The sequence below is a fragment of the Saccostrea cucullata genome, unplaced genomic scaffold (genome assembly GCF_032062105.1).
Source record: "Saccostrea cucullata isolate Sc308-1 unplaced genomic scaffold, CSIRO_AGI_Scuc_v1 ctg295, whole genome shotgun sequence".
Taxonomy (NCBI): domain Eukaryota; kingdom Metazoa; phylum Mollusca; class Bivalvia; order Ostreida; family Ostreidae; genus Saccostrea; species Saccostrea cuccullata.
This window is the reverse complement of record NW_026937303.1, coordinates 537,678-562,734: the sequence shown is the minus strand read 5'-3', so window position 1 is coordinate 562,734 and position 25,057 is coordinate 537,678. Positions and strand designations below refer to the sequence as shown.

Sequence of the window (25,057 nt, the reverse complement as noted above, 5' to 3'; positions counted from 1 at the left end):
CCCTTAAACGTTCGTCATGAAACTCTTTTTATTTTAATGATTAGTACCTGTAGTTGTGCGCCTTGCATTTAAAATTTTCAAATACTCGATTATTGCCATGGAAACCAGGGGAATGTTAAAATTCTTTAATTTCGATTTTCTCAATAACTACTCAAGCAATCGTTTTGAAACTTTCAATGTTAATTCCTTGCCATGTGTCAAAGTGATTTTTACTTTTAAAATAATTGTAATGAGTCGCTCACAGTTGTCATAGAAACGAAACAGAAAAAAGGTTAAGATGTACACATGTGTTCTCCAAGGTCTAGGTCAAAGGGTCAAAGTTCTTCGTGTCCAATAAAAGTTCTTTTCACAAGGATTACATATTTGAAATACGAAAGCCCTAGCCCTTACCGTTCAAACGTAAGGTACTATGTTCAAGACGAACCCCCCCCCCTTTTGAAGCGCACTGCCAGTTAGAATACACATATCTAACATATACAACTTACAAGTAACGTTTTAAAAGTTTCATTCATAAAATTCAGTTCTCCTGATGTGATTTCATAGTTTGCCAACCTTCATTCTTCTTCTGTCTTGTCTCTAGATGTTATAATTATTTTATTTTATCTATATATAAAATAACGATTGTCAACTGCATTTATTAGCATTTCGCATTTTCTTTTTGTATATCTATTACTTGTATATTATTAATTTCATTAGATAGTGCAAGTATAAATTAGAAAATTGGTACGTTATTTCCATAGTTTTTATTCATTCATAAATCCTAGGATCCGCTCCTACAGGTGCGCTAAGCCTTGATCACTACTGTAAACAAAACATTCATCTCGCCGAAAATGTTCACGATTCCGCTAAACTGAGAAAGTTTACACATGATTTATCATCTCATAAGAAACATCAGCCCTGTACAATGCAGAAATGCTCGAATTGAAGGTGGCATGCCAGATTCGTTTTCCGGCAGAACCTCTAAAAATGAAAGTGAAATTTCAGAGTTCTCACTGGCGTTATAATACACAAAATAATTCGGCTGATCTTCTTAAAAAATTACATTTGCCAAGCTTTATTGGTAGGAAAGATACTGCCAATTAACAAGTATGAGGCTCAGTTCAGTACATCTGCCCAATTTCTTTTATGCAAGTATGCAAATTTAGGAACTTGTAATTTTTACCTGCACTACTTTCTTCTCCTACCGATTCTAAAAATAAAATGGGATGTACCCAATTAAGGTCTTCCGTTTCCAACGGAAAGGACTGATACGACTCGATGGTTGTCCAAGCTTAGCTAATGGACCATTGTTTTAGTGATGATAAAAATGAAAGTCCTGTCCAGTACGGGGCGACATATGCTATTGCTTGCAATAGCAGACTTTCTAGTTTATATATATTTTCGTGTGGAATGGTTGTTAACAGTGTAAAAAAAAATGTACGTGCGTTTCGATGCTATCGATGATTGACTTTTGAAATTTGTCAAGTTCAACTTTTTAAAATTTTCTTTTTTTTCTGGAATCCGCAACTTATACACTCAACTACCGAATAGAAGACTTCGTCTTTCTATTTTACCACCTCTGATCTAATGAAAATGCAAAAATAAATGAGTTGTTTGCTGCAAAAGGTTGTGATGTTTGCTACAAGCTAGGATATCATAATTTGTACTTAAAAATACACTATACGTATTTTAATGCATTTATAAAATATTTTTTCCCTTTTCATGCTTTATTAGTTTTATTAGAAAAAGATTTTATTTTTATTTGCCAGTATTGTTCCAAAGAACAATTTGTAAACCCACTTTTTTAATCTAAAGAAACTGGACTGGAATGAATCGAGTTAAATCTCAAGTAAAGACTCATAAAGAAGTCTTCAAGATCTATAGGATGAAGTGGTTTAATTCTATACTGGATTTTTATCTTCACAGTTAACCTTGCAAACACTTAGCCGAGATTAAAACAGAAGTATGATGTACCTAAAGAATACAGGTACCACTTGAGATGCTTAGTGGGGAGTCGTAAGAACTTGATTGGAACAATGAACCTATATATATTTATAGAATATCATATATTAATTGGTCTACATCTGTGTTAAATTATTTACATAATTAAAACAGAAACATATCTGTTAAATCCTTAATTTATGTAAAATATAAAATAAAAAATAATATAAACTAGTATTCGTCTCCTCGTTAAAAACTGAGAGCAGGTCAAAACCAAATTCCTGAAACTGATTGTACACGGAACATTTGCCTGCAAAAACAATAAATTGAAGTCATTCGTCAATTGTAAAATTACTTTGTTTAAAACATTCTGATTGTACAAACAAGTACTCTGACGTTAATATTATAAAGATGCTAGAGATTTTTGATTAACAATATCTTTGTGGGTTTTTTTTTGAAATCAGGTCCTTTAACAATTTATTGGAATTCCCTTGTTAACCATGAAGGGAAAAAAATTATATTTAGGATTCTTATTGCTTTGGATAAAGACTTTTACATTTTAATCATAGAATATAAGAATATTCCACATATTAGTTTTGATCGTAATAATTTCATACCTTTAAGTTGAAAGAAGTTCAGTCAAAGTACTAAATAAACAAATGGAATGTGACGTTTACACGTTAGATATCGAGAAAGCGGACGATAATCAAACTAAAAAGTTCATCAAAACAATACAAAAATATCTTTGATTCTCCTCTGCATGAAGTTCATCAGTGCATTGACCTTTCTCACATTGATATATCATTTAACCCTTCGAACAAGGCTACCCTTAGTTTGTTGTGAAAAAAAATAATATTTCGACGATGTTAAATCCTTCTATCAAATTTGTCCAACAGATGCTCGATTGGAGAAAATGTGGACTTTTCAGAGGCCAGAAGGGTGGATTTATGAGGTTGTTTTGCAAGAAAGTCGTAACAAACCCTGGCTACCTATGCTTAGAGGTGAACATACTGAAAAATTGGGCATAATAATTATACGTGTGGGAGAAACAGAAGCAGTAACGTATATGTAAAGTTGGCAATTATATAACCCAAAATCGTGCAGTGGGTTTCATTCAGTTCTGATATGAATGTGAAGATTGTGCACGCGTGATCTCCCATGGCCACTTGTATTAAAAGCGAACACGACGTGGCGATTACACTTGTGGCCGAATAAAAGCCCAATATTAACGTTAATCACCACGGTTGGTAAGAAATCCTTAAAGTTCCTCTCTGATGACGCATAATATGCTCTGTCGTGGAAAATAAAAAAGAATATGCACTGTATCTCGTTGTTTATTTTTTCTTTACTTAAAAGACAAGTGTCAAGATTGTAACACTCATAGAAAACACATCTGAACCGTATAGTGGTTTATTTGAAACTCAACAAGTATATAACATAACGTTATAGTAACGTCTATGACGTCATCGTACTATGACGTCATAGTCCGGTAAATGTCATTAATATAATTGCATTAAATGGTAAATAGAAAAGTATTACTGTCTATAATTCATAACATTCTCCGGCCCACCAAAGTGTCCCTATTTCACAACATTCTCCGGCCCACCAAAGTACGAATTGAGTAAGTCCTTGGACCGAGAAATAAAAGGAAATTTGAATGAATGATGAATGAAAAATCCTCGAAAAGTTATTCGCAATGTCACATGAAATGTACGCTCTTCCACTTCATAAAGTTCGGATTTGCTCTATGTCTTTGAGTTTGGCTATGGTACCATCACATATACGAATAAAGTCTCATAAGAAATTGTCTTTCTCCTTACTCTAATGTCCGAAGTACTCCATGATGAATGCATTCTCCTTGGCTTGAATTTGCCCCTTATGCTGATCAATCTGATGATTCATAATCTTCACCCTCCTCTTCATCTCTGCGATCTCATCCCGTGACTCAATGAGGTTCTGACTGTATGTCCTCTCGACATCTCTAAAAGTTTTGAATGTGTTCTCCTGTTGCCTGATATTGGTGTCATCCACAGAAATCCTCTTGAAGTCAACAATCTGCATGCTATGAACTTTGTTATCCTCTGCGTAATTCCGAGTTAGATTGTTGTTCTCACTAGTGTAGCGGTTTTGTTCCTTTTCTAGTTGGTTGATGATGTTTATCTTTTCCTTGATCGCCTCTCTGTAACTCTGTTCCAGGTTATTCTTATGAACGTTATCTAGTTTCTTGGATATCTCTGACTCCCTCTTCAAACAAGTAATTTGATCTTTAGGAGTTTCTCTCTGCTGCTTTACATCTGAGTGAATATTTTCTCCCACTTGTTGAAGTTTCCTAGCAGGTGTCTCTCTTGATGATTTGAGCCGTTGTATCTCCTGTTTGAGCATATTAACTTCACCTTCTTTTTTCTTCAACTCATCTTGATTCTCAGCAGTCATCTGATTTGTAGCAATTAACTGTGCATCAAATTTAAACTGAAGCTCTGCAAATTGGGTATGTAAAATGTTAACATCTTTAATGGTTTTCTCCGTCAAAATCTTCTGTCTTGATATCTGCTGTTCCAATGTAGCAATGACACTTTTATAGTTCTTGATTTTATCCTGTAGATTCTTGATTTCCCTGGTCCTTGCATCCAGTTCAGCCTTTGCTTGTAATTTATGGGTATTCCTCCTTTTGGTTTTGACTGCATTATGAGCAGTGCACAAACTTGTGTGATGATTTTTTTTTGCAGATTTTTCAATTGGATTTGGACTGGCATTCCGCAACACGATGTCTCCCTAAACAATTAAAGCACAGTTTGTCATGTCTGACAATTTTCATCCTGTCATTGTGTCTTGTGTATCTTGTACAGCCATTTGAATGATGCGACTCCTTGCAAAATGCACAGCATACTCGATGATTCCGAGGACTGTAGTTCCGTTGTGGTTGCTCATCACTGGATTCTGAGTGCATGTAGAAAATAGCTGTAGCATGGTCTTCTGTTGTGTCCATATGAGTTCCTGCTTCTAGTATGTCAAGTTCCTTGTATAGAGCCTTTCGTAAGTCGCCTAGTAACCAATCGGTAGATCCATGCTCGCGTGCCAAATTTTTGCGTAATTCACAAGGTAATTTGTTAAGAATCACAGGTACTAGAAGCGAACCATATGTATCTTGAGCTTGTCCGTATGATTCTAAACCTCTGACGTATGTCTCCACTTGGTCATGAAAATGACGCAGGCTTGTGGGATTATTCTTGGGAGCCGGTAGGTCTAAGAGCGCTTGCATGTAGGACTGAGTTATCTTATGTTTTTGTACAAATCTTTCATGTAGAAGCTCAATCGCTCTGTTGTAGTTTGCATGTGTGAGTGCAAATCCTGAAATGGTGTTTGATGCCTCTTCTGCTAGTAAAGACTTTAAGTAGTTAAACTTTTGAACTTCTGTCAACGTGTTGTTGCTATGAATAGCCGAATCGAATGAATCCCAGACTGACTGCCACTCCAACACATTTTCCTCAAAAATGGGTAAGTTTAATTTTGGAAGTTTGTGAAAGTTAGCACTGTTTGGATTTGAATGAAAGCTTGTAAAGGTCTGATGAGTTCTTGAATTTTCACTGAAATTGTGTCTTCATTGACTAATATTCCCTGTGAATTGCGAATTCTCATCCTGAACTAAGAAACTGCTGGCAATTGCATTTTGTACCGACAAATGTTTCTTAAATTTCCTCATTTTAGAATTAAGATTGAAATTGTACTCATCTGTCTCCAGTATTTCTCTCTCAATATCCTCCTCTGCTGTTTCTGTTAGAATTTTTTCATCCAGATCTCTGAGAATTTCCTGTTTGTCCGTCAATGTCTCCAAAATAGCCTCAATTTCCTCTGCATCTGCATTTTCCTCATCCTGTCTTTTTTGAAGTCTGGTTACAGCACTTCTCTGTCCTGCTCTTACTGCCTTCAGTTTAGAAGTCATCTCTCCTTTTTCGTCACGGCACCAATGTCAAGATTGTAACACTCATAGAAAACACATCTGAACCGTATAGTGGTTTATTTGAAACTCAACAAGTTTACAACATAACGTTATAGTAACGTCTATGACGTCATCATACTATGACGTCATAAGTCGGTAAATGTCATGAATATAATTGCATTGAACGCTAATTTAGAAAGGTATTACTGTCTATCATTCATAACAACAAGAAAACTAGAAAATTCCGTCAGCTGTTCAATGATTGCAAAAAAATCTATTTATCTGTAAATATCAAACGTACCTCCAGTGCATGAAGTTGTATTACAAACCAAATTTAATAGCATACCTATTTTTGTATTCATATAAAGCAGATTATGCAAGGAAAGAAGAAAATACTTGCTGTCGCATTCAACTCAACATTTAGATATATCGGCGACGTATTATCAGTTAAAAATGGTAAAGAACTACGAACTCTAACTCTTGATTCCCGCCTACATTTTGCACCCATTAAATTCAATATTAATGGCAATTTAGCCATTAAAACTTTGTTTAATACAAAGAATAATTCTATGGTTATTGATTAATCATTTTAATTCCAGCACTAGATAGTAAATCATCATTTATTCCAGCTCTTAAACAAGGGGGGTAGACGATATTTTCTAGTGAAATCGAACTTTCAAGAATCACCATATTTTTAAATAGTCTTAAATATGATAAAATTTATCTCATATCTTTTCTTATGTTTTACGCATATGATTAAAACATATTTGAATTAATAAAATACATCTATTAAGTTGTAAATAGCTTTAAAATTGGTGAAAAATCAGTATTTTTTTCGTTTTTTGTATATAAACATATGCCCCCCCCCCCCCCCCCCCCCCCGTGAAACACAAAGAGCTTTGGCATAAATTTGTAAAATGATAGTCCATATTACCTGTAAAAAGGAATTTTGTTTCACGGTGGGGAAAGATGTTTTAAAAATATTTTCCGTTTTCCGTTGATTTCTATAGTGAAAAACACAAGTTTTACCAAAATTATAGAGTAATCTCTCTTTGGTATCCCAAATAAGTAACGTTTTATGAAAATTCATATAAATATCTATAAAAATTTTGAAAATCATTCGAATATGTTAAGTTTTGAAAATTGACTTAGAGGTAGGCGGGAGAACAATACTATCGTTCGTAGTTCTTTCATTCTTATGTCGATTCGACATATCCCTATGAGGTTGAGATATAAGATACCACAGATTCTTCAACACATCTCTTTCACATATGTATATTTTACTTGAAAAAGACGTAAATGGTAATCTAACAACCAAGCTCTATGATAAATGTGATGACTTTAACTTTTCTACTTCCCTTGTCTATGGAACAATATACCTTCATCTCCTGCATACGGAGTATATATATCTCAGTAAGAGCATGCGCTACGTATGAAAAATTTCTAAAAGGAGGAAAATTATTGACAAACAAGTTGATGAAACAAGAATATCAGCAGTCTCGCTTAAGTCAAATGCTTTCATACTAATTGTTAGTCCATTATTCATACACTGAATTGACTGCTGTTTCCCCTGTTATTTCCCGATCATGACGACAAGGAGTACACTGCCGGTGTGACCGGTTAGCAGGGGATGCTCACTCCTCCATCGCATCTGATCTTACTTCTGATGCTTCAGAGGTCTGTGTTTGCTCTGCTCCTGTTTTATATTTTTAAATGGAATTTTGGTCGTGAATAGTGTTCGTTATCTCCATTATATATTCATGCGTACTTTTATAATTATTTCACATAAATTTCATTTCAAACCAAACATTATAAAGACATAATTTTAATTCAAAGAGAGGAAAAACATAATTATATTGATATTGCCATGACTCAAAGGTCGGTTTGCTTGTTTGCTAATTGATGATGTCGTAGTTGTACTTGATATTAGTGTTTTGTGTTGTGAAGAAAGCATTAATGGGTTACTAATTGTTGTTGGAGAGGTATTTTTTGTTATCCTATTGGAGGTTGTTGATATGGTTGTTTTCGATGAAGTTTTTGAAAATATGGTTGTTGTTTGTTTAATTCTTGTTGGTAAAGTAGTTGTTGTTGTTGGCGAAGTAGTAATGGTTGTTGTAGGTGTTGTTTTCTGTGTTGTGGTAGTTGTTGTTGTTGGTTTCATGGTTGTTGTTGCTGTGGCAGTTGTTGTTGGCTTTATGATTGTTGTTGCTGTAGTACTTGTTGTTGTTGTTGGCTTCATAGTTGTTGTTGCTGTTGTACTTGTTGTTGTTGGTTTCATAGTTGTTGTTGCTGTGGTCGTCGTTGTTGTTGGTTTCATAGTTGTTGTTGCTGTGGTCGTTGTTGTTGGTTTCATAGTTGTTGTTGCTGTGGTAGTTGTTGTTGGCTTTATGATTGTTGTTGCTGTGGTACTTGTTGTTGTTGTTGGCTTCATAGTTGTTGTTGCTGTTGTACTTGTTGTTGTTGGTTTCATAGTTGTTGTTGCTGTGGTCGTCGTTGTTGTTGGTTTCATGGTTGTTGTTGCTGTTGTACTTGTTGTTGTTGGTTTCATGGTTTTTGTTGCTACGGTAGTTGTTGTTGTTGGTTTCATGGTTTTTGTTGCTGTTGTAGTTTTTGTTGTTGTTGGTTTCATGGTTGTTGTTGCTATGGTAGTTGTTGTTGTTGTTGGTTTCTTGGTAGTTGTTGCTGTGGTAGTTGTTGGTTTCATGGTTTCTGTTGCTGTGGTATTTGTTGTTGTTGGTTTCATGGTTGTTGTTTCTGTGGTAGTTGTTGTTGTTGGCTTCATGGTTGTTGTTACTGTAGTGGTTGTCGGAATAGTTGCTTTAGTTTGTGTACTTGTTGATTTTCCTGTAGTCGTTGTTTTAGTTATTGATGTCCTTTTAGAAGTCATTGTTGTTTCCTGCTCACACTGTTGACCAATATAATTTGTCGAGCAAGAAATTGTCAGTTGTAATTTGATCCTAGATAACGGAAACAAGAACTATTAAACATAAGTTAATATTTAAAGGTTTACTAGTTTTCAAGGGAATAATTCATGTTAATCTCTTTTTTTAAGAATTAAATCTCTTGACTAATACATGTATCACGATTAAAACAATTCTTAAATCATGTATCAAGATAACCTAAAAATTTACAGACTCTTATGGATCTGAAAGATTAACCCCATTCAAACATTTAAAACGTAGTTTCGAAAGCAGGAGTATTACATGATTTGATTGCTTCTCACGTTAGGTTTTTATTTCCAGGTGTTGTCGTTACTGTCAATCCTGTAGTTGTATTTCCTCTGTACACAAAACTTGTCACGCCAAGATCATCACTGCCACCGACAGAATCGTAGTCGTAGACATAGACTGGTATACCAAATGAGGGCTGTGCGCAAAAATGGTAAACAGAAAATTAATACTATGCTTGACCTTATATCATTTATAATACGATTAAAATATATCATACTATATAAATATTATATAGAGCATTTACCTGCCCTTTGATGTTCCTCCACGTGTAGGAATCAGCATCTCTCAGAGCGTCAGTGAATAAAAAGTGATGTGTGTCAACGACTCGGTGATTTCCATCATTTCCATAGCACGTCTGTCTGAAGGAAAAAAGAGAAATCAAATAAATTCATTCCAAAATTAGGGGTTTTTTTTTTGGGAGGGGGGTCAACATTTTATCTGTATAACAACCCCATTTAATCGTGCAAACAGTCATCATAGACATTGCTTATATAAATAAGTATATAACATATTCTATTGTTTTAAACATTCTAGACAATTTAAACGTATGTTTAAAAAAATTGAGAAAGAGAGAATATTGAGAGAGAGAAAGAGAGAGATTTACTTTGGTACTGGTAGTAAAGGTTGCAGACAAACTTGGAAATAAACGTCACACTCGTGACATCCCCAAAATCCACCATCACAACTACAGTCCCGGTCTCTGTTGTACTCCAGTAACTTTACTGACACATCATAGTCTCCAGTGATCTGTCAGTATATAGTAACGTATATAGTGTTAGTAAAAAAATATAATGTTATGCAATAGTGGACTTGAAAATCAATCAAAATATCTAATAAGAAAATTATGACAAGGAGAAAAGAACTATGCTAGAAACGTGAATAGGAAGAGTGATATCAAGAGATTCGTTCAATTAGTAATGCAGCATATTGTATATAATAAATGGAGCAGAAGTTAATTTCATTTTGTCAAATAAAAAAAAAATTCTATTTCTGAACTCCTAATCACCAAAAAGAATTTATTTTTGAACGTATTTGCAAGAAATCCAATTTTAGAATAGATTGTGTCACTGAGGTTAACACTGTTCTAACAAGGATTATGCCAAAAAAATGACACCAAGGGCTACCTGAAAATTGCAGATGATTACAAATTTTGCGTAGGAACCTAAAAGGGGTTTTGTTTTTATCAATGAATTTCTATATTTCTCTATATAAGTACATAATTTATATAATTTGATATAATCATTTTAACTTGATCCATTTATTAACTGGATTCGAAGGCACAAGTAACATACAAATTATCTATAAGTACTAGGAAAATGCGTCACCAAAATAGTATTTGAGCTAACTTTATATATATTTTGCTCATAATTAACATGTTTTGTAAGTACTTTCAAGATTTTCAGATTCAATATTTTTTTGCAAACAACCGAATTGTATTTGAATGTAGATTCAAGAAAATATCCAAAAGAATTTAAAGTACATGTAACTGTTTTATATTAATTCCATATAATGATAACATCCTACTACATACCCGAAAAACATCTTTAAGAAGGAAAACCACGAAAAATATCCATTTCTTCATCTTTATATAAATATTTTTATTCTATATGCTCAACTTGCACCGACAAAACACTTCTTCACGGAAGATTTTAAGAAGTCTCATCGTAAAGTGTACTTTGTTTGCTTTAGTTTCTGAAAATCCCCTGAAGAGATAAAAAAGATAAATACCGGTATTCGTCATGATTTGGAAACACCAGTTTTTATGTTAGGCTGCACTGATATTTGCCCTCGTATTTGAACAAATCTGAAAAGTTAAGTATATCTAGTAAAAATTAAGTAAAAATCTCGATTCTGTTTTTCAGTGTAGATTGCATGATAATTAAACAGATCTGGCTTATCAAAATAAACTATAATTCGAACGTTCCTTAATAAAAGATTAAAAGGAGTTGACGAACAATATTCAAGCTCAAAAACCCATCAAACATAACAAAATACTATAGTAGCAGTGGTGTAAACACAGACCTCCAAAACACCAGGCCCCGGGATCACGAAGCATCTTAAGCTTAAGTCAAAAAATGCCTTAGATGCTGAATTTTTTTAGAGGTCAAGCAGCCCAAAATGAAAATGCCTTCCGATTTTGTATCATCAGTCTGCTGTTGTATGCAAAATATGAGCTTCCTTTAACAAGTTTTAAAGATTTTATAGATAATTGAATTTTTGACTTAAGTCTAAGTCTGTTTCATGATCCCGGGGCCAGAGGTGGTATCAGGTGCCATGAAAGATTAAGCACCCCTTGCAGACCAGTCACACCCGCTGTGTATTTCTTGTTGTGATTTGGATATAAAAGAAAAAAATCTGTGTACAACTCAAAGTATAAATAGTGGTCCAACAATCATTTTGAAAAAAGTCAGTCATCATTTGACTTAATAATAACATTAATTTAATGAAATAGGATTCCTAGGCAAATGGCTCTTGAGAGAAATTTTAAGAAAGTATTAAATTTTCACTTATTCCTAATTTTTCCTTTGAAAAAGGTATTGGCTTTTCATATGATGAAATTCCCTTTAGTTCAGTACAAATATACTCTTTCTAATGAAGAAAGTTAAAAGTTTACAGAACACACGCCTCACTTCATACGTTACAGACCACAGACAGACGTCCAACGCCGGGAATGTAACAAATACGGCTTTATCTTATATCATTTTTAGTGCTTTTCGGTCCATCATACAAATCTGTATTGTACTTTATATTTGAGGCCCTTTAGAAGAGATAAATACATCTGATAAGACTTGTTTGAAATTAGTCGGTATCTGTCTCCTTAAAAGTTTTACGATTAAAATTATTTTAATATTTAAACTAATACTTGGGTTATTAATTTCTTCATGTACATTTGTTTCAGAATATACAAATATTCATGATTTTTTCTTAAAAATTGCACTTAGTATCATGCATGTTTGAAAGCATTTTATGATAATTAAATAGACAATGAAGGTACCAGCAATTCATAGATTTACAATGAGGATCACTTCTCACCGTGTTTGCTCTGCTCCTATTTTGTATTGTTTGATTGACTTTGAGACTGAATACTGTTCGTTATATCCATATCCTTATTTGACGATCTGTAATCTATTTTATTACAGGTCGAAATAATGATTTGGAGACTTACCTGGTACTTGGGCTTCCTGATAGGACATATGAAACTTAATTTTATTTCAAAATTTAGATACACTGTTCATTGCTCAAAGTCAATGTTAAATTATTGTTCTCATTTATTTCTAGAGTTAAAGAAAACACAGAGTAACACAAAGGTAATATGTCGACTCGTTATATTCCATATTGAACTTGAAATGAAAGTTATCACAGAGTCCACATATAAATTGTAACGATTTTTATGGAACGCCGTCACTGCCTTATAGCAGAACACATTAACTACATTGCGTCAACCTTCCATTACATTATGTCAACTCTTTATGGCATTAACCGACACAACTATTGCATTGTGTCAACCTTCCATTACATAATGTCAACTCTTTATGACATTAACTCACACTACTACTGCATTGTGTCAACCTTCCATTACGTTATATCAACTCTTTATGACATTAACTCACACTGTTATTGCATTGTGTCAACCTTCCATTACATTATGTCAACTCTTTATGACATTAACCTAAAATACTACTGCATTGTGTCAACCTTCCATTATATTATGTCAACTCTTTATGACATTAGACCACACTACTATTGCATCGTCTGAACTTTCCTTTACATTATGTCAACTCTTTATGACATCAACCCACACTACTATTGCATCGTGTGAACCTTCCATTACGTTATGTCAACTCTTTATGACATTTACTCACTCTACTATTACATTGTGTCAACTTTCCTTTACATTTCCTTTACATCATGTCAACTTTTTATGACATTTGCCCACACTACTATTGCATCGTGTTAACTTTCCTTTACGTTATGTCAGCTCTTTATTATGGAATCCGGATAGGGCCATGCAGTTCACTATCGCATCATCGCACCATCGAGGTTTGGGTTGATAATGCGATGACACGATAATGCGATGACGATGAAGCGATGGTGCGATAACGATGAAGTGATGGTGCGATAGTGCGATGACGATGAAGCGATGGCGCGATAATGCGATGATGATGGTGCGATAGCACGATGAAGCGATGTTGCGATGACGCAATGGTGCGATAGCGATGACACGATGGTGCGATGACGATGGCGCGATGGTACGATGACGATGAAGCGATATTCACTTTTACTCTATCGTTCTATCGCACCATCGTCATTGCATTATCGCGCTATCGCATCATCGTCATCGCGCTATCGCACCATAGCTCCATCGTTATCGCACCATCGCTTCATCGCTATCGCGCCATCGATCTTTAAGTCGATGCTCGATGGTGCGATAGTAAACTGCATGGCCCTATCCGGATTCCATACTTTTATGACATTTACACATACTACAATTGTATTTCGTCAGCTTGCATTTCATTATGTTTACTTTTCATGATATATAAGTTTTTATTAACTGATGTGAAAAGCTCATGTCATACTGTGCGCACTCTTCTACATTATGTCGATTCACTATTACGTTATGCGAACACGGATATCCTCGGCCTTTATATGAGCATAACGTATTTTCCGCGTTCCTCAAGCACTAAAAATGGCGGGAGAGAAAACTGTCGTAGAAGAGATTCTCAGTGATTTGGGAATGACATCTTTAAAAGAAAACTTTAAGCGACAAATGATTGACTGTCTTGAAACGTGCACTGCGACTGTGAATTAAAGTCACGTCGAAATTCAATGGTGTTTACTTTAATCTGATAATTAAATAAATCAAATATGAGTCGTGCAGCATTTTTTTTTTATTTTTATTTTGAATTGTTTTTTATTTTATTAAAGTCTTAAACATTGTAGGACATTGCAGTACTTTCACATTAAGTTTAGCTGAATTAATAAGTTGAAAACTTTTTCTGTAAAACAATAAAGCCTGAGAGCTTCTCCGCTTTCCGCCCTTGGTCTCCAACCATCTACCACCCCTCTTCCTTGTTCAAGATTCCCATATCCGCCACTGATATGTGTCCATGTGTCCATACATGCTTACTAAGGCATATTCAATTGATTTAGATGAGCGACTAGTAGATTTTTGTAATAGAATTCTTGCCCTGAAATGGTTAAAAAAGTTACTAATTCCAGTGACGTAGCATCTTTTTTTTGAAAGAGGAAGTCAGCCAGAAAAAAAATTATTTCCCGAAAAAACTTGACAAGCCAAGAAAAAAATTGTCCAAGCCCGAAAATCCTATTTTGGGGAAGCGGGTCCAACTTCTATCAGTCCTATTTTTTTCCAGATATACATTACCCTTAGTAGACTATACATCAACAAAAAGTAGGGGGGCTGTACTTTCAATGAACATTACATTTTCAATAGTAAAGTTATGTCTGGGAAAAGAGGGGGGTTGATATTATGTGCCTTTAATTCGTCCTAATCAATCAGCACCCCCACCCCCCTTCTTACCAGTCATTAAAACACGGTCGTCAACATCCATTATATCCTAGATATACAGCTTTAAGATAATGTAAATGTATTTCAACATCAGGTAATGAACTTTTGGAATCAACATGATATAGAGTTAACACAATATAAAGATATTTTTAAATCACATAAGAAAGAGTTGACATAACGTAATTATATATCCACATTACGGAATGGAGTTTTGACTTATGTAATAAAGTGTTGATATAATATTAAGATATGATCACATTATGTTATACACTTTTTACACCACGTAATGAAGCACTGACATAAAGGTAAGATGTGTTCACCTCACATCATAATGCCCTCGCCGTAAAATAAAGATAAATCCATATCACGTAATAATGCTTTGATATAATAGAAATATACACTCTCAAAAAGGAATGGGCTTTTGACTTCATGTAATGATAAATTTAATTATAAACCACAATTTACTTGACGTAATGCAATTTTGACCTCACATATTAAAGAAATGAAATGATGTAAAGAAACATTCACTTCACGTAATAAAGTTTGAACACAATGTAAACACATTATCACTTCACATAATGAATTTTTTACTTCAAGTTATGAAGTGCTGACATAATGAAAGAATGTTTTTACTTCATGTAATGCAGCACTGACATGATGTCAAAATATATTTACTTCATCTCATAAAAAATGGACATAACGTAAAGATATGTTCACATCACGTAAAGATAAATTGACATAATAAATGCATAGTTGTATGCTATAAGGCAGTGATGGCGTTCCATAGATTTTAATTGATTGTACGTTGTCGATTTGAATCATTTCTGAATGTCGATTTGAAGGCCACTGCAATTGTTTTATTTCTTACATGTATAATCTTTGAATAAATTCTGCCACATATGAAAACAAAATAATTCTGCTAATATATATAGGGCGCAGTTGGTATCCATCGGAATTCCGACAGTTGTTTTTGATACATGATATCCAAACATTACATAGATATTGAAAATAGATACTCAAGCATCTCCTCTTTTACTTCCTAAGATTTAATGGAGCTGCTAAATGCTCAAAATTTTTTTAAAAGTTATTGATTATGGGGACAATGTGGGTAAAATCATTTCAAATCATTTTACGATATCTATTACAAAGATATCAATGTTAGATTTCAGAGAAATTGTTTGTAAAAATAAATAACTGTTAAAGCTTTCTTGGTTTAAGTACAAATTATCATTTAAAAATAGATTGCACGAGAAAATGTATGTCAACTCATAATATTTTGTAATGCGTTTTTTGTTTTTTTAAACAAATAGTTTAAAATTTAGAAAATCCCTTTTGTTTGTTAACAACTTTAAACCTAAAGATGGTGATGTTATTATATTTACATTTTCAATGTCTTTGTCCGAGATAAATTTACAATTTGTAAATGTACTTTATTTTCCCATCAATGTATTGGCGCGGTTCCACAAAAAAACCATGTGCAAGGCGGAACAAACAGACAGAATCAGGGCTTGGAGCACGTGGATTGGCGGAATCAAAGCATGTAAATATAAGGAATTACTTCAGATTTTTCAATTTCATGACGATGATCAATCGATTGGCTTGCGTGATAATTTATGCATAAACGCCTTCGGCGTGTATGCAAATTATCACGCAACCCAATCGATTGATCACATCATGAAATCGAAAAATAAGACAGTTATTCCTTAATTTTTTTTTAAAAGATTATTTGTTTTGTTTGGATAGACTAATAAATTTAAAGTGTTCAAATTCAGAAAAAACTTTTCTCAATTTCTCTTTGAATAGAGCGCAATTTTTATTTTGGCAAAATTTGTTCCAATGATTAATTTTTTTGACCAGCTATTTTAATCTAAAGAAACTAATTAAAACGACACACTGGAGTATTGGGCTGGAATCTATACTGTTGTAAAGTCACTTTTATCACGTGACACCATTTCCCTAGATTTTTCCCCGATTCTTAAGAATGAATTGAGTTTTATATCAAGAACAGACACAAATAAAGGAATCTTCGAGATAGGACAAAGACGATTTATAGTGCACTTGATTTTTTATCTTCATAGTCAACCTTGCAAACACTTAATCTTAAGCAGAGATAAAAATATGAGATAGGTAAAGGAAATATGTATGACTAGAGATACTTAGAAGGAGTAGTAGGTACCACAAGGAACAATGAAGATATTTATATTTAGAGAATGTATTTTTAATATTTTCTTTATAAAATATAAGGAGATAAGGAACAATATTTACATTCAGTGTAATTTTCTTTATGAAATCCATTAGAAATCCATGACGTTCAAATCTGTATAATACACACCTTGTCACCGCGCGTTCGAATACACAGTAGGGACTATATGCATTTTCGATACTTTATGAACACCAAAATGTACATTGTTTGACACAATTTAATAAAAAAAAAAAATAACCCTGTTGAATTAAAGTAAAATACAACAAATGTGCATTTAAGATAAATTTGTCACTTTTTTTCCTCGCAGTGTTCATTTGCGTTATTTAACTTTACGACGACACAAACAATATAAACATGGAAGAATCAGCATCCCCTGCCGACAGTGACACCCGCCATGTGCTCCTTCGCACGATCGGAATATGACAAGAAAATCCGTCGTCAATTCAGTGTATAGATAATGAACTAACAATTAGTATGAAAAACGTCAGTCCGCATTTGACTCAATGATATATTGTATTTGCTGACAAGGTCAATGTATCGACTATAGAACTTACGAAATGATGACTTTAAACGAGACTGCTGATATTCTTCTTTCATCAACTTGTTTGTCAATAATTTACCTTGTTCTAAATATTTTTCATACGTAGAGCATGCTATCGAATCAACTGAGATACATTTAATTTATGTTTTTCTTTCAGTTTCCTTCATTGTTGTTAAGCTACTGGGTGGAATTTCGTGTGATTAATAATTGACTGTTTGTAATATAACTTGTTATAAACAGTTCAATTTTAGAATCATCACTTAAAAAAGAAAGAAAAGACCAATCCATTGGTTTTTTCCCAATAAAACAATATATTCTCGCTTCATATTTTCAAATAAAAAGGCCTTATCAATTTTCAGCAATCTTGTTATATCCAGTAGTAAATATTACGAAAAACAATATCATCAGAAGTAGTTTCTCACATATAAACATGAAATCTGTCGACAATGTGGTCGATATGCAAATGAGCAAAAACACCATGTTGCTACCAGTTTTTTTTTTTTTTTTTAGATTCGAACTACCTCCCAATCAATGAGCGAGTGCTCTCCATGAAATATGCGGAGATAAAAAAAGTTTTTTTGAGCTGAAAAGTGCATTAACATTACGAAATAGGGGCTGAGTTAACATGGACCTAAAAAATAGCAGAGATGGGATAATGTGCCATGGAGGAGGGAGCATCCCCTGCGGACCGCTTACACATAATCGGGAATTAGCAGAAACATGCATGGGCAATTCAGTGTGTAAACAATGGCCTATCAATCGATAAAAAAAGCCCAACAACTTTTGACTTTACGATAAATGTCAATCAACATTTTACATGATAATAAATTGCATTTGCTGACAAGGTCTTCGTATCGACCATAGAATTTACGAAATGATGACTTTATACGAGACATAAAAAAGCTGACATTCTCGCTTCATCAACTAGTTTGTCAATAACGTACCTCGTTTTAGAAGTTGTTCATAAGTATAACATGCTCTTCTGTATGGAATCAACTGACAGGTGTAAATACAGTTTGCAGGTGACAAAAGTGTATTGCTACATAAGAAAGGGAAGCTGACGATTGAACAGTTAAAGTCATCACGTTAATGTAAAGCTTTGTTGTTAGATAGCCTATAGCGTCTTTCTCCGGTTAAAGATCCAAAAATGAAACAGACGTGTCAGACTCGGGATATATCGTGTTGATTGTTTGATTGATTGATCGATTGTTGATTTATTAATTTACGTCCCCTTCGAGAATTTTTCACTCATATATACCGGTGGATAGTTTAAAATTTTGACCTTTATCCGGCATTCAGTGCCATTGAGCAGTGAGGGATCTTTATCGTGCCAACGCCTGACGTGACACAGGGTCTCATCCAAAGGACCTGCACTTTTCTCTTCAAAGTGCTGAATGCATGGCGAGGTAACAGTTGCTATATGTACTCATGTTTTACATTGAGATTCTAATTCACGACCTCCCACTCACGGAGAGTGCGCTTTATCAACTGAGATACTATGAACGGTCTATATATCGTGTCGACATAAGAATGGAAGTAATTATTATTAGTTGACAACACGTCGTCGATATATCTAAATGCCGACTTCAAGACCACAGCAAGTATATTCTTTTTTTCAGGTATATATATATATATATATATATATATATATATATATATATATATATATATATATATATATATAGCACATTTTACAACAACTCTTAAACTAACATAACTGTCCTAAGTGAAGAAATATTAATATAGAAAGCACAAAGAAATTCACTTTTACATGGATACCCACTTCCGCCCCAGCCCGGGGTTGAACTCTCGACCTTCGGAATCTGTCTCCTAGCAGTGCAGGAACAGCGCGCTAGACCGCTCGGCTATCTAGGCAAGTTAAAAAACTTGCTTTCGATGCCGATGGAATTCTCGCGGCGCTGTCCTACACTACACGGTCATTGAGAATAGAAGTGAGATACAGTTATTTGGACATTAGTTTTAGCAGAGGATTGTTACCAATACACGTTGTAATGAAATTAATTATTATTTATAAAGCACATTTTACAACAACTCTTAAACTAACATAACTGTCCTAAGTGAAGAAATATTAATATAGAAAGCACAAAGAAATTCACTTTTACATGGATACCCACTTCCGCCCCAGCCCGGGGTTGAACTCTCGACCTTCGGAATCTGTCTCCTAGCAGTGCAGGAACAGCGCGCTAGACCGCTCGGCTATCTAGGCAAGTTAAAAAACTTGCTTTCGATGCCGATGGAATTCTCGCGGCGCTGTCCTACACTACACGGTCATTGAGAATAGAAGTGAGATACAGTTATTTGGACATTAGTTTTAGCAGAGGATTGTTACCAATACACGTTGTAATGAAATTAATTATTATTTATAAAGCACATTTTACAACAACTCTTAAACTAACATAACTGTCCTAAGTGAAGAAATATTAATATAGAAAGCACAAAGAAATTCACTTTTACATGGATACCCACTTCCGCCCCAGCCCGGGGTTGAACTCTCGACCTTCGGAATCTGTCTCCTAGCAGTGCAGGAACAGCGCGCTAGACCGCTCGGCTATCTAGGCAAGTTAAAAAACTTGAACGAGTTCAACCCCGGGCTGGGGCGGAAGTGGGTATCCATGTAAAAGTGAATTTCTTTGTGCTTTCTATATTAATATTTCTTCACTTAGGGCAGTTATGTTAGTTTAAGAGTTGTTGTAAAATGTGCTTTATAAATAATAATTAATTTCATTACAACATGTATTGGTAACAATCCTCTGCTAAAACTAATGTCCAAATAACTGTATCTCACTTCTATTCTCAATGACCGTGTAGTGTAGGACAGCGCCGCGAGAATTCCATCGGCATCGAAAGCAAGTTTTTTAACTTGCCTAGATAGCCGAGCGGTCTAGCGCGCTGTTCCTGCACTGCTAGGAGACAGATTCCGAAGGTCGAGAGTTCAACCCCGGGCTGGGGCGGAAGTGGGTATCCATGTAAAAGTGAATTTCTTTGTGCTTTCTATATTAATATTTCTTCACTTAGGACAGTTATGTTAGTTTAAGAGTTGTTGTAAAATGTGCTTTATAAATAATAATTAATTTCATTACAACGTGTATTGGTAACAATCCTCTGCTAAAACTAATGTCCAAATAACTGTATCTCACTTCTATTCTCAATGACCGTGTAGTGTAGGACAGCGCCGCGAGAATTCCATCGGCATCGAAAGCAAGTTTTTTAACTTGCCTAGATAGCCGAGCGGTCTAGCGCGCTGTTCCTGCACTGCTAGGAGACAGATTCCGAAGGTCGAGAGTTCAACCCCGGGCTGGGGCGGAAGTGGGTATCCATGTAAAAGTGAATTTCTTTGTGCTTTCTATATATATATATATATATATATATATATATATACACACATGTTTATAAACACTTCATTTTCAAAATGATATATTTGCCGAAATTGATAAAGAATATATGAAACAATATACCGAAGGAATCGAGTTTGTAACCATTTTGGGATATTATATGGCTTCTTCCACCAAATTGGCTTATCACCAGTGCATGTACTGATATTGTATATTGTAGACAGAAAAGGAACAATATGGTGTAGTGCTCTTTGCGGGTCGTATTCACCTTTAATTGAGAATTTGAAAACAATGTTCACACCCTTATTTAAGTCCAAAAATAATAGCAAGATTTATATTCCAGGATCGATGCGACGGATTCTGAAAAAAAATATCATAAAAACATTTTTTTTAAATACGCAAAAATAAATCATTGAAAAATGAACCATATTTTGAATGTGTTAAATAGTTAAAAATTCACTGAGGTATTACCTTGTTTTTGTAAAATAGAGACACGTTACAGCTCCGATAATTACGAAAAGAACAGCAGCTGACACACCGACAACTACAGATAACCATTTCTGTGTGAAAGAGAATTATTATAGTGCATTGGATTAAATATGAATATATGTTAATTCATAAAATAAATAATACATCAAATATAGAGATAACTAACAGTATTTGAACAATACAAATCGGGAGCAGAGAAAACACGGACCTTTAGAATACCATAGTTGGGATCAGGTGTAATGAAGGGGTGAGCATCCCCTGCTGACCAGTCACACCCATCGTGAGCTTTTTTGTCATTACCGGGAGATAACGTAAAATTTTGTTGACAATTTAGAATATGTATATCAAATGGCCTAACAATCAATATTAAAAACGTCATTCAGTATTAGGCGTAATGATAAGCTGTTTATAAAAGTTTTAATCTACCTTAATAAAGGTTGATGTTTTTGGTCTAGTCGTTGTTGATGGTAGTGCAGTTGTTCTTTTCTCTGTTATTGTAGGCAAATCCGTCGTTTGTGTTGTTGTTGTTGTTGATGATGTAGTCGTTGCTGTTGTAGGTGTTGTACGTGGAGTGATTGTTATTGATGATGAAATTTTTGTTGTTGAAGGGCTATTAGTCGGTGTTCTTGATATGTTAGTCGCTATTTCTGGTAAAGTGTTTGCTGTTGGTTTATTAAGCGCTGTTCTTGGGGTATTAGCCGTTGGTATATTTAATGGTGGTCCTGACGTTGATTTTGATTGTGTGTTTATTTTTGCATTTTCTAAGGTTGCTGAAGTAATTGATGTTGATAGTGTGGTCCTTGTTGCATTTTCTGTTTGTTCACAGTGCAGAGCAGAATTATTATTTGAACATGATATTGTAAGTTGTATTTTTATCCTAGATAAGAAAGACAATGATCTATTTAACAAAAATTATATAAAAGGTTAACAGTATCATGTGAGAATTATCCCATTTTTCATAATTTATTAATACTATTTAATGACTATGTCTCGGGTAAAACTTTGAAGTATTAAGTAATATTGCATAAAAACGACATAAAAAATTCAAGGACTCTAATATTATTGACTCTTGATAAGTAACAAAAAACCCTGGTTTTAAAACAAAAAAATATAAGTTTTTCTTCTCACGATAAGTTCTCATTTCCAGGTGTTGTGGTGACGTTCAGTCCTTCAGTTGTATTTCCTGTGTACACGTACTTTGTCACGCCAAGATTATCATTGCCACCGACAGAATCGTAATCGAAAGCATGGACTGATATTTCAAATGAGGGCTGGTAACGAAAAAAAAAGGAAAAAGGAATAACATACTTCATCCTATAAAAGTTATTATACATTTGACTGTATCATTTGTAATTTTGTTTCATTGTATATTTACTTGTCCCCTGATGTCCCTCCAAGTATAGCAATCAGCGTCTCTCAGAGTATTTGCAAATAAAAAGTGATGTGTATCATCAACTCGCTGGTTTTTATCATTTCCATAGCAAACCTGTCTGAAGAAAATACACCGAGAAATAGATTCACTTAGTGTTTTACACAATAGATAGAGAAATTTTTCCTTGAATCAATTTTATCGAAACTCTGATATTTTGTTTCAGGCTGTAGAATCTCTTTTTATTTATCTATTTTTTGATTCAAAAAAAATTATAACACAAAAGAAATTCAACCACAAAGATTTTGCCAATATTATTTTACAAGTCTGTCCATCATGATGTAAGAAGATCGTGAAATCAGACATTTGTTTTTAAAATTAAAGAGAGAGAGAGAGAGAGAGAGAGAGAGAGAGAGAGAGAAAGAGAGATTAACCTTTGTGTCGGTAATAAAGGTAGCAGACAAACTTGGAAATAAACGTCACACTCGGAGCAGTTCCAGTATAAAATATTAGGGTCACAACTACAGTCCTTGTTCCTGTTGTACTCCAGTAACTTTACTGACACGTCATAGTTTCCTGTAATCTGCCAGTACATGGTGACATTAATGGCAATGATATAAGAAAACATGATATGCATTAGTGGACTTGAAAATAAAACGTTTTAATTAATTAGAACTTTAAGATATTTCTATTTTAATATTTCTAGATATTTAAGCAATAAAAATCATTATTAACAGCGACAGCGACATGCTAAAATAAAATTAAAAAAATTGAGATTGATTGCAATATGAAAAAAAACCCTAGAGTTTTTAAACATTTTGAATTAGAGCTGGTCGTACATACTTCAATTGTTTTACATTGCAATGTTATGAATATTCTCAAATTAATGTGTTTTAGCCATATCTACAACAACTCTTTTCTATATATAAAAATGAACACAAACGATATTTATAATGGGTAGTAAGTATTCATTCATCTCTATCCCAGTGAACAATAAAATATGAATAAGTTTCGATGACAAAACATTTTCATGCATATTTTTTTTTTTTTTTTTTTGCATTACATCTGGACATCCATCTTCTAGGCACAAAATTAGAGGACATTGAAAGCAACATGAATATTTAAAGTGGATTCAAAGCATAAATAATATACATTAACAATATGGTTATCAATATGCAACTCGAATGATATTCTGATTTTTTTACAATTTTATATATGATATCGACAGTTATATATTTACATCCATTTTTATACTAATAGCATCTTATATTTACCCGAGAAACACTCCCAAGGAAGAAAACGACGACAAGTATCCAAGTCTCCATCTTATTAATATAATAATTCATTTTTTCTCTGCATCAACCAGTCCTTAACAGGACAAAAGTCTTGTCTTGTCCTGTACTTTGTTTGCTTTAGTTTCTATAAACCTCTTAGAGAGATAAAATGATAAAGATCTCCAGAAATTGGAGACACCTATTTCATCTTTTACTTTAAATACTGATATTTGCTAAGTAATGTAGCAGTCTGCAGAAAAAAATCAACAATATTTCACTCAGTGGAGACAATTAAAGAATCGGATGAGACAGTAGAAACCGAGGTCCCATTTCACCATAGGTGTTGGTACAAAAAAGACCCCTCACTGCCCAATGGTAGTGCCGATCATAAGTATTAATTTGCCGCCCGCCTCCGGCAAGTGGCGGTGTTTCCATATGAGTGGAAGAAAGTCTCGATAAAAACAAATATGACTTTATATTAGAAGGTTTTTTTCCCTAAATAATTTAAATTCGATCTTCTGTAGTGGTCTTGCAAATTTCACAATGTATAAGTTAAATGTTTTTCACCTTTTTATGTTATAATTTTATTATGAACATAATGAAGGGAGTGTATTTCTATTTTTGCCAATATTGTTCCAATGCATAATTTGCTTTCCTACTACTTTAATCTAAATAAACTAAGTAAAACGACATATTGGACTACCATGGAATCTAAACTGTTGCAAAGTCGCTTTTGAAACATGTCACTATTTCCCTACATTTTTTTTCTGATTTGTAAGAATAAATCGAGTTATATCTCAAGTTAAAACACACATACGAGCCCTCGAGATAGGACAAAAATTTTTAATGGTGCTCTTGATCTGATTTTTGATCTTCACAGTTAACCTTGCATACACTGAGCCGAGATAAAACAAAAGTATGATGTACCTAAAGAATACATGTGCCACTTGAGATACTCAGTGGGGAGTCGTAAGCAATTGAAAGGAACTGTGAACTTTTTTTATATCTAGAAAATATTACATTAATCATGGTCTACATCTCACAGGTGCTTGTGGACAGGATTATCCTTAAACCCCAACCCCTCCCCCTCCCCTCAAACTTTCAATATTAAAAAAAATCTTCTTTTTTCTAATCTCTGACAACTTAATCAATATGTTTCTATTTGAAAATCACATAAATATATCAAATCTTCAAATAGAAACATGTAGATTCAG

The 25,057-nt window shown here is 33.9% G+C and overlaps 2 protein-coding genes and 1 long non-coding RNA gene across 3 annotated transcripts; all 3 read right to left on the bottom strand.

The window, feature by feature from the left end:
• Positions 1-3,741: 3,741 nt before the first annotated feature.
• LOC134247846 (protein hook homolog) lies at positions 3,742-5,860 on the bottom strand. Its single transcript, XM_062730250.1, has 3 exons — positions 5,646-5,860; positions 4,808-5,504; positions 3,742-4,692 (listed from the first exon to the last, which is right to left on the bottom strand). The coding sequence occupies exons 1-3, from the start codon at positions 5,858-5,860 to the stop codon at positions 3,742-3,744; spliced, it is 1,863 nt and encodes a 620-aa protein (XP_062586234.1).
• A 1,822-nt stretch (positions 5,861-7,682) lies between these two features.
• Positions 7,683-8,746, bottom strand: LOC134247845 (salivary glue protein Sgs-3-like). The gene has a single exon (XM_062730249.1). It carries the CDS (start codon positions 8,742-8,744, stop codon positions 7,683-7,685), a length of 1,062 nt encoding a protein of 353 aa, XP_062586233.1. The 5' UTR covers positions 8,745-8,746.
• Positions 8,747-20,975: 12,229 nt separating this feature from the next.
• Positions 20,976-21,683, bottom strand: LOC134247803 (uncharacterized). The gene is made up of 3 exons (XR_009987927.1): positions 21,627-21,683; positions 21,183-21,271; positions 20,976-21,071 (listed from the first exon to the last, which is right to left on the bottom strand). It is a non-coding gene; the product is annotated as an uncharacterized LOC134247803 (long non-coding RNA).
• Between the last annotated feature and the right edge of the window lie 3,374 nt (positions 21,684-25,057).